Source organism: Apus apus, chromosome 20 (genome assembly GCF_020740795.1).
Source record: "Apus apus isolate bApuApu2 chromosome 20, bApuApu2.pri.cur, whole genome shotgun sequence".
Classification (NCBI taxonomy): Eukaryota; Metazoa; Chordata; class Aves; order Apodiformes; family Apodidae; genus Apus; species Apus apus.
Window position 1 is genome coordinate 5,103,560 of NC_067301.1, and position 9,842 is coordinate 5,113,401.

General features: G+C 46.6%; 1 protein-coding gene across 1 annotated transcript; it reads left to right on the top strand.

Moving 5' to 3' along the window:
- Window positions 1-425: 425 nt before the first annotated feature.
- C20H1orf167 (chromosome 20 C1orf167 homolog) lies at window positions 426-9,191 on the top strand. The gene is made up of 14 exons (XM_051637303.1): window positions 426-578; window positions 894-1,080; window positions 1,228-1,450; window positions 1,698-1,858; window positions 2,014-2,110; window positions 2,508-2,650; window positions 3,146-3,354; window positions 3,834-3,978; window positions 5,769-6,033; window positions 6,606-6,714; window positions 6,943-7,165; window positions 7,249-7,384; window positions 8,023-8,133; window positions 8,836-9,191. The coding sequence occupies exons 1-14, from the start codon at window positions 437-439 to the stop codon at window positions 8,893-8,895; spliced, it is 2,211 nt and encodes a 736-aa protein (XP_051493263.1). The 5' UTR covers window positions 426-436; the 3' UTR covers window positions 8,896-9,191.
- The last annotated feature ends 651 nt before the right edge of the window (window positions 9,192-9,842 follow it).

A 9,842-nucleotide genomic window follows, 5' to 3' on the forward strand; every position in this document is an offset into this window, starting at 1 on the left:
CATGTGAAAATTTTTTTCACTGAGAAAGTCCAAGGAATGACAGAACCAACCCAGACAGTGATGTGTTGTTCCATCTTAAAACCATCTATTTGTTTTGTTTAGGCATTAGTAAAGATTGAAGTAGGAATAGAAACTCTCTGGCCAGAGATGTTATGAGTTGCCTTCTTGGCGCTGCCAAAGCTTTTTGATCCTCACCTTTCATGTCCTGAAAAACCAAACATGAGAGCTGTGCTGTAAGCAGGACAGTGACTCTTTAATGAAATTGGCAAACAGGAGCTTGGAAGATGACAGCTTCTATCCGTCTTTCCTGCACTAAACCCAGTCTCAGGAGGAGACACAACCTCGCATACTCTTCATGGGATTTTCCTGGAGGTTTTATTTTCCTTTTGGTTTTCTCAGGTACTTCAGTGCATGGAAGGAGATAGTTGAGCAGAAGATGCTTTACAGGTTCAACCTGGACCGTCTCAGAGCAGCATCACTGAGGAAATATTTCCAGCAGTGGGTTCAGATGCTGCAGGTCAGAGAAGGTGATAAGCAGGCAATGGTGAACTTCTTCCTACGATGGAGGCAGCATTGTGGTGAGTAGCTTGGGGTCTGTGCAGAATCTGAGATTTGGAGGTGCTTAGGCTTCTTCCTCCTCTTGTATGGTGAAACCCAGCTGAAAACTGCCTGATAAGAGAGGCTCAGATGATACATGGTATTAACAAACCAGACTGGGCAGAGGATTAAGTTGTTCTCAATGTGTCGGAGAAGCTATAGGGAGATTAGTTGCTCTGCTTCATAAACCTAGCAGAAAGTCTTAAATCTAGCTGAAAAAAAGCAGTTAAAGGGCAGGGCTGAGTTTCTTAGGAATCCTTTCTGACCATTTCTGTCTTGTCACTCTAACTGGCAAGGAGCAGCTGTAAGCTCAGTAGCTGACAAGACTGCAACAAAGAGGCATGGAGATCAGCCATTGTGGACTGTAGAGAGACTGTTTCCTCAGAAAGCAGGCTACTCTCTTGATGACCTCTGCCAGAAGATGAAGCTCCAGAGAGTCTATCTGCTGTGGGTGACAAGGCAAAGGGAGCATCACAGAGCTGGGTGAGTGAAAAAGCCAATTCCTGGAGCCTTGCTCTCACTAGTGTCTACTTGACTTGCTAGTCCTTCTGGAAGAACCCCTTTTACCATCTAGTGACCCTCACTGATAGCCCTTTTCAGTCACTTTGCCATCTCACTATCTTGTTTCAGTTCTTTCTCTCAGGCTTTAGAGCAGTGTAAACTCAGAAAAGCTCTGAAAATATGGCACCAAAAGTGTCTCAGACTGAAGACAATTGAACAGGGGCCAAAGCGCTTGCACGGGACTGTCTTTGAAGAACCTCTTGCCATGCTGTTTTCTGAGGACTTCTCAACATCTTCGGGCTTTGACAGCAGTGCTCCAGCTACTCTGGCCTCTCAAAGCTCATTGGAAAAGGTGAGGAGATCTTGGTACATCCAGACTGCTCTGAGGTATTAAATTGCTGGGGTATTTCAGGGGAAAAATCTCTGCTTCAACATATTTTCATCAGCAAACTCCTGCTTAGTGTTTATGCTTGAAGAGCACTGAGCCTGTAGGGTCCTAAATGTGATTAGAAATTGTGAAGTCACTTCTCTCTGTGCCCTTCCTGGTTCCACTGCAAGGACACTTACCTGACAGCACGTTCTTCCCTTGATACCTGCAGGAATACAGTTTTAGTGACAGCAGCCAGCAGAGCTTCTCCTCTGTTCTGCCTACTGAGGATGTCACTCACATGCCATACTACAGTTCTTGCCTGCAGCTACACCAGTGTGCAGAGCTGCCATCTGAGCAGGCCTCCTTTCCTCCACGGAGTACTGGATCTGGGTGAGTTGGAGGCTGGTTCCTGGGGATGCTGGTAACTGTGGCCCCTTACTGGATCCAGCTGAATTCCTTCCTCCTGGCTCATCCCTCATGTCATCTCACAGCATCCTTCCAGATAACTTTATCATCTTCTTTCCATTTTCACCTGACACTTGCAGAGGAAATTGGTTTGAGGGAGGTCAGTTCCAGTCTTTGGTACTGCAGAGTCCAGACAATAGTGTGCAGTCTCTCATCAGTTACTCTCTGTGGGAAGAGGTAAGGCTGGGAAGTGATATTATGCATGGAAATGTACAAGTGTTTTCTGCATAGTCCAATTTAGCAGAGTCCTTGTGTTTCAATATCAGTATATTGAAGGTCTCACTGCTGTTTTCTTTGTTCTTCTGTCTAAGACAGAAGGTTTGGGAGATTGAGACATTTCTCTGGGCAGTTGATCCCTACCATTTGCCAGCTGAGCTGGAAATTGGCCGTGTGTCAAGGATTTAAAAGGGATGTGTCAGACCCTCCTGTCTGGATGTTCATGTAGTGTGTGTGTTAGCAACAGGGAGTTAGGCAATCATAGAAGTCACAGCAGCAAGGGGAAAGGGCTGAGCTGCTTGGGGTGACTGTTACAGCAGCAGTTCAGGGCCCCTTTTTTTGCTTTTCTGAATTACAGGACTGCAGTTCTGACAAGGAAGTGAAGAGTTGCTGGCACCAAGCAGAGAAATGCTGTCTGCAGAGGTACTTCATTATTTGGTCTGCTCAGACTCAGCAACTTGTCAAGGCCCAGCAGCACTGCAGGCTCACTCAGCTGTCTCGGTGGGTATTGTGCTTTCCAGAAGTTTCCTAAGGCTGTCTGCCTAGAAGCTCTACACTTGCAAAAAAGAAAAAAAAAATAAATCTTCCTCTAGTTTTTAGTCTTTGGCAGTTTTGCAGTCAGTTATTTTGCTTTTTTGCCTGCTTCTGAGTTGTTATACCTGAACACACTTCTGATTTGTGGGATGCCTCACAAATTAAAGCAAGCCCAGCACTGCTGATAATAAACCCTGGTAACTTTCTATCCACTGAACTGGCTTTGTTCTTCCTTAAATCCAAAGGTGGAAGAGAACAACAGGTTTGGCAGAACAGAACACCTTACTCCCAACAACTTGTCCTTTTCCTCATTTCCCCTGACATGTAGTGGGGGAAGGATGCTAAGAGATCAGATGCATTTCCTAAACTACTTCGTGTATGTTGTTTATTGTTAAAGTTTCAGTTGGGTGTGAATCTGTGAGTTGTTCCTACAGTTGGTCCAATGACCTTTGTCTTTCTTAGGGTTTTTCTCAGCTGGCATCACTGGGTTGTGGAAAATAAGAATCGAAAAGCAGCAGCAGCCCTAAAACATGGAGTTCATTGCTGCCAGGTGGCTTTCAGCCTGTGGAAGAAGAGACTGGCCCAGAAGGTGGAGGCTGACAGGAGATTCAGGTGTCACATTCACCAGATGACTGCTGATGCTCTGTGGCATTGGCATTCCTGCTGGCAAAGTGAGTTACCACATCCTGCAGCAGCACTTGACTGTGAGAGAGGGATGCTGTGGGAATAGTTGTGATAAAGTCCTGCTTCTGGTTGTAATTTAGGGTGTATCTTTTGGGGCTGCTTAACAGTCCTGATCCTGTCTCTCAAGGGATTCCAAGTGCTTTAAGTGCTAAGTACTTACACTGTGCCAGGGAAGGAATGCTCCCAATTTTTTATGGAGAACTACCTTGCAGATGAGAGTAGAAGTGATTGGTGATCCCTTTTTCAGGGAAAGGCAGAAGCAAAAAAAATAGTTCTGACTGCCTTGCAGACAAAAATCCTACAGGTGATTTGAAAAGCTTCTTCAGCTGCTAGAGAAAGGACAGGAAATCTTAAGTCTGGTCCCATTTGGTATTTGCAGCAGATGTATTCTTTTCTTTTGTCTGGAATGTGTAGTGGAAAAAAAATCTCTGGGCTCAGCTCAGCAAGGTCTTGTGTTCTCTCCCAGGGAAGTGTGCTGAGAGAGACCTGCAGCAGCAATGGGCTCAGCACAGCTGCCAGCAAAAGAAGAGGCTGGTCCTGCAGACATGGTACTGCCAAACAGGAAAGCAGAAATATGCTGCTTTATTCTGGGAACGTCTTCTCCTGCACAGGTTTGTTTTGGATTTGTTGTTTAGTTTGTTTTGGGTTTTTTTGCAAGGCGAGCTGAATAAAGGGCAATTTATGTAGCAGAGAACCCAGTGTATTCAGACTAGAGTTTGGGTTTAAAACTGCAGTTAACTTGTGTGTAAATAGATCTTCTGTAGGAGTGCTTCCCTGGAGCTGCTTCTGTGTTAAGGGGTCTGTTACCCATAGTTTCACACTCCCCATCTCCTTCTTCTCATTCAAAACTTCTTTTTCTCCAAAATTTCTGTTCAGTCTTAGTTATGCAGTGTAGTATTTGTAAACTAAGCACAGGAGAGGCAAACAGATTGACTTGGTTTAAACAAGTCAAAGCCTTGTTTCTATTGGAATTACTCTGTATTTGTATCCTGGGCAGAGGTCTTGCAGAAATCTGTTATTTGCAAACCTAAATCTCTTAGATTCTGGACACAGCATGTTGATTTTAATTTAATGTGAAAAATTGAGCTAAATATATTTCTGCAGAAAAGCAATTTTCAGTAAAGCCTCTGAAGGATACTCAAATTCATCTCAGTGTTTGTTACAATATAGGTGCAGCTGTAGTATGTTTTGGAGTTTTGTATTATGATGCAGATCCTGTAAACACAAGGATTCAACCTGAAAAGCAAGGAATCTGCTGCCAGTCATCAACTTATTTTCTCAGTTGTTGTTCAGGAACTTCCCCATTGAAATCTGTTTTGTGGCTTGTTGTATGAGACTGCCTGAAAGGCAGAGAAGTATCCAGCTGCAGTCAACTAGAAATTGCTCAGGTGTTTCTCTTTGAGATAATTCCAGAGGGTAGGAATAAGTAAGAGTATTTAAGGCATGAGAAGTGCAGGTTTGGCCTTAGCAGATTTTCTTGTGAATTGCAGGTTCAGGGTGAGAGGAGACAAAGCTGCAGAGGAAAGAGCAACTAAAAACCCAGTAAAACCATAGTGGCTGTGATGCTGAGACTCTGCACTTGCCCCACCCAATTGCATTTTCTTCTGCAAATCAATCTATGTGGTGGCACCCTAGTGGGAAGTGTGTTTCACAGAAGTCCTTAATGTTGCTCCTTCCTGTAGAGTGTCTCTCTACCGTTAATCTTCCTTCTGAGTTGTGCCTTTGAGAGAACACTTCCAATTTCTCACCTGGATATGGTACAGGCTGAGCCCTATCTCTTCTGAGGGGGGCATTTTTCATGCTAGGATAACCTGCAATAGATTCTCTTGATCTTCAGAGAAGCCTGCCAAGCAGAGGATATTTACACCTCTGCCCTATGGTGCAGTCATTTGCATAATGGAAGTCCAACTGGAACAAGGAACCAAAAGGATAAGCTAGGAGTTAAAAGCAGATTTGTTTCTGGGATTGCAGAGGAAGACTGGTCTCCTGTGTGTCAGCCTGCAAGATACAGGGGCATTACTGTGGGTGCAGATTTACAGTGCTGCTAATAGTAACTCCTGTAAACAGTGATTTTTTTTTTTTAATAAAATTGTCTCCATAAAAATTACAGTTGTGCATCCCACGTACACAAGCCCTTAGTTTGACAGCCAAGAAAACAGTTAAAATCTGTACCTTGACAACAAGCTGCTGTCTTAAATTAACCTGGACAGAAGTACATAAATGTTGATTGCAGAAGGAGTAAGAGGAACCCTTTTTTTTTCCTTGTTGAGTGCTCTTCTGCTTGCTTTGACTGCTTGGCAAGGTGGGGTGAAAAGGTGGAATCTGATCTATAGCCTGTTCAGTGCTGACATGGAAATGTGACTTTAGGCATTCACTTTTCTGTGCTTGTGTTGTTTTTCAGGTGCCTAGTGGCCTGGGCCCAGATCACTGCCGGTAGACTGAGGCAGCATGAAGCCCTCTCTCATTTTAAAAGGCTCAGGGAACACCATCTCTTGGTTGTGAGCTTCACTGAGTGGAGGGTGAAGTTCTTGAGAGCTGAACAGAGGGTGCTGAGAGAGAGAAACCTCAAGTGTCAGGGACCCTCCTGGGGTAGAGCCTGTCACCGCTGGCGGTTGGCCTCAAGACAGCAAGCCCTACACCTAGGGTCTGTGGCTACTGTAAAACAGGTAAGATAAAAGGAAGGTCCATATGAGACAGTTGTTCTTAACTGCCTGTTCTTTCATAAAGACCTTAGCTCGGTCACTAGGCACTGAGACTATCAAGGCTTGTATAAAATAACTGGTCTGACTTGTGGTGACTGCTTAGTCCCTGCCTTGAAATTCTTCAGACTGTGCATGCAACTTGATCACCATAATCTGGCCCTGATTGCAGCAGCCATCTGGAGCACAGCAATAAGGAATAGGGGACATTTTGACCAGAGAGGCAAGAGCACTCCGTCCTCTCTGCTCAAAGATGAGATGGGATAATCACTGTCCCTGCAGAGCAGAGCAAGCTGTCAGAGTCACAGCTTTTTTTCCAAAGGCTCACAGCTAGCAAACCACAAAGAGGCTGATTGATTTGGAAGGGCTGAGTCGGTCCTGCTGGGATCTCATCTGTGCAGTTTCCAGCCTGGGGTCTAGCACATTAAACTACCTGCAGGGATATGAACATAAATGTGTCCCTAAGGCTTGCCTGTGTGTGTGCTGTATGTGCACACTGTGCTTAGCCTTGGCTGCAGCTGTGTTATTTCTGTTTGCAGGCCTGCAACTACTGGACAAAAGCAGCTGCCTTTTCCCAGTGCTCACGGCAGTGCAGTACCCTGATAGGTGTGAGGAAGAGGAGGAAGATGTCTCTAGCTTGGTCCTTGAGTAAGATGCCCCCTCTTCTCTTCCTTTCATGGGGCCATGTGGGGAGTGTGAGTAGGGAAGGAGTGTTTGCCAGCCAGGTGACTGGGGTTCCTCTGTGGAGTAAGTGCTGATGGCAAACTCTTACTGTGAGTTGCTACTGTCTTTGAGAGCCAAAGGACTAAGGGCTTGTGTAACTGTTTGCTCTAGCTCTGGGGTTAGATCCTATATGTTTCCTTTTTTCTTTCCTAGAAAGCAGAAGAGGCAGAGAAAAGGGTTCAGCACCAGCTGCCTCTCTTGAGCTGTTCTCCAGTGCCATTCACCGCTGGCTCGTGATCTACAGAAGCCAAAACGTGGCTGAAAGGCCCCCTCACCTGGCAGAGAGACCTGCTGTGGTGGGACTCTCTCCTGCAGATGCAAGGATCCAGGAGAACAAGGCAGAGGTGGATGTGGAGTGGGATGAGAAGTGGCTTGGGTAAGTGGAGTGGAAGGCTCGGGGCTTCCTCTTATTGTTGCCTTGTTGGGCTGATAAAGCTCATTTTCCCCTCTGGCTTACAGGAGGAAGTATCTGAGATGGTGGCATCGAACCGTGATCCTTCGCCAGTGCCAGCGTGTCAGGAGGCTGCGCTGCCTGGCAAGGGGGTGGCATCGGTGGCAAGAAGCCAGCAGGGTGGTGACAGTGGCTCAGGAGTTGGTGAGTGGTGCTGCCGCCCTCGTGGGTGTTACTGGGCAAGCCAGCCTGTGTGCAGCCTCCTGGGAGCTGGAGATTTAACAAGTACCAGTGTGTACCAGAAATCCTGGTTTGCTGCTGGGGTTACTTTTCCTGTCTTTCTCTCGGAAATGCCAGCATAGCAGACTGGCACATCCACATCTTTTAGTTGTGCTTTGCCCCACCTTACAGATGGGAAGCTGATACAGGGTGATTTGTATAGATTGTCTGTGGTCTGTGCAGAAAGTTCATAGCAAGTGTTACAGTCTGTGTCCTCAGCTGTGTTCCTGATGCATTCTTCTGGTGTCCACAGCCTACCAAGGGCTGTCATTTGGCCTCCCCTTCTCCTCAGGCCAAAGCCACCAAAGGAACAGACCTGTGTTCTGTTTGGCTTCCTGGGCATGACCTGTGTGAGATGTGCTCTGACTGCCCAGGGGATAGTATTTGGAGGAGGCAGTAGTTCAGCAAAAGCTTTGTTACCAGCCAGGTTTGTTCATTAGCAATGCAAAGTCATTCAAGAGAGACTTGGGAAAGCAACTGGCAGCAAGGTGGGGCTAGAGGGAGGTGAGGCAGTTTCTCTGGCAGAGCCCAGTTCATCTGCATACTGCCTCCTTTCCTGGCAGGCCCAGCAGCAGCTGATAGAAAAGGCCTGGAGGGTGTGGAGACGACGATACTTGCAAACCCGTGTGGTGCAGAATTTTTTGGAGGAAGAAGCCAGAAGCCTGCTGTCTCAGGTAAGCATTTATGACTTCCTAAATTCTGTGGTCTTCACTGGACCAAAAAGCGCACCCCAAAGGGACAACTGGTGTTCCCTGTGTCTCTCTCCTTGCAGAAAGCACTTACTTAGGGAGAAGTTGCTTGTGTACATCAGGGAACAGGACTTGCCTGTAACAAAAGGAAATAGCTTCCAGCTTTATATGGGTTCATCTTTGTGTCTTTTTCAAAGCTTTGTGTCAGCAGTCAATATCCCTGACATGTGCCTCGTTCCCTACTGTTACCAGAGATGTTGATTTACTAATCCCCAGCCTCTCAAGAGCCCAGGTTCCATGCTGGTGCAGGGCTGTATTGACTTTCATCCAGGGGCAGGCAAATTGCTATAAATTTGATTGAACAGGCAAAGCCTCAGAGTTCAAATAGCCAGTTCACTCCTCTGCCTCCCTCCCAGAGATCATGCATGATAGGTCCTTCTTTAACAAGATGAGAACAAGTACTAAAATTAAAGGGCAGAGCAGGCACTGGTCTTTTCTCACATTGATTTGTACTCTGCACTTACTGGCTTCAGGAACATAGGGGAGTCAGGGAAGGGCTCTGAGTGGATGGTGAGGCAGTTGGCATAGCCGTGGCTTGAGGAAAGGCTGTGCTTACTAGTCCTGTGAGCGTGGCTGCGACCCCTCAAGGGTAACCTGAGTATTTATTTGTCCACTTTACTATTTAAGGCCTTTGGAAGGTGGCGCCAGCTAACAGCATTCCAGCTCAAGGACAAAGGAGGCTGCTGAATGGTGGGGGCCTGCCTGCAGCTGCTGCTCATTTCAGGATACTGGAGGATGCTGTCACAACAAAGACCTGGTCCTGCACAAGCAAGAAAGCTAATGCTATGCTCATGTGATAAAAGCAGTGCTTTTATCTGGAAAGCACCGGATAGCACCACAGCCAAAGGACAACCAGGAAGAGATGGTACCTGTGAAAATTCCTCCTTTAAAGGACTGGTATCCTATCTTCTTAGAGGCACCAATTTGAGAAGTCGTTCTCTTCTGTTGTGAGGTTGCCTTCCCTTTTCCCCATGACCCTACTTTTGCTGGAGTTCTGATTAAAGGTCAAAAAAACACCTTATAGGCTCTCCCTTTACTCAGTGTTTCTTCCTGGACAGGAGCTTAGTGTCACACAGGGGAGTAAGCAAATACATCAGTCTGAAAGAGATGAGCAGGAGTCTGCCTGTGCCTACATCCTGTTGATTCCAAAGTCTGGACTGTCCTGGTAGGTGTGATACGGATCTTTATTTTTAGATTTGGCTCTTCCTCTGGTGGGGATTCCCACATGGCCCCCACCTCCTCCCCCTGTCTAGGTCCATCAGCTCTTCATTAAGCCTTTCAGTGGGTGGCCAACCTCCTGACTGCTTCCTGCTGGTTCCTTTCTCTGCTGAATGGGCTAGAGATGAAGAAACCTGCTGGGAACAGCTGAGCACCAAAAGCTTTGCTGAGGCAAGACAGGCGTGTCTGACCCCCAGCCTTCCCATTACTTGCTTCTGTGATTGATGCCCTGTAATTACCCTGGATATATAAGCCCAGTCTCAGACAGCTGTAATGAGAGGGTCTGAAGAATCTGGAAAAGGGCATTTTTTCCTTGTTTGTTTGAAAGAGATGCTCACATCAGGGCAGGGATCTCAAAATCCCACTGGGAACTGCCCCAGGGTCTTGTTTTCCTAGCCTGTGCTAGCTTTGCAGGG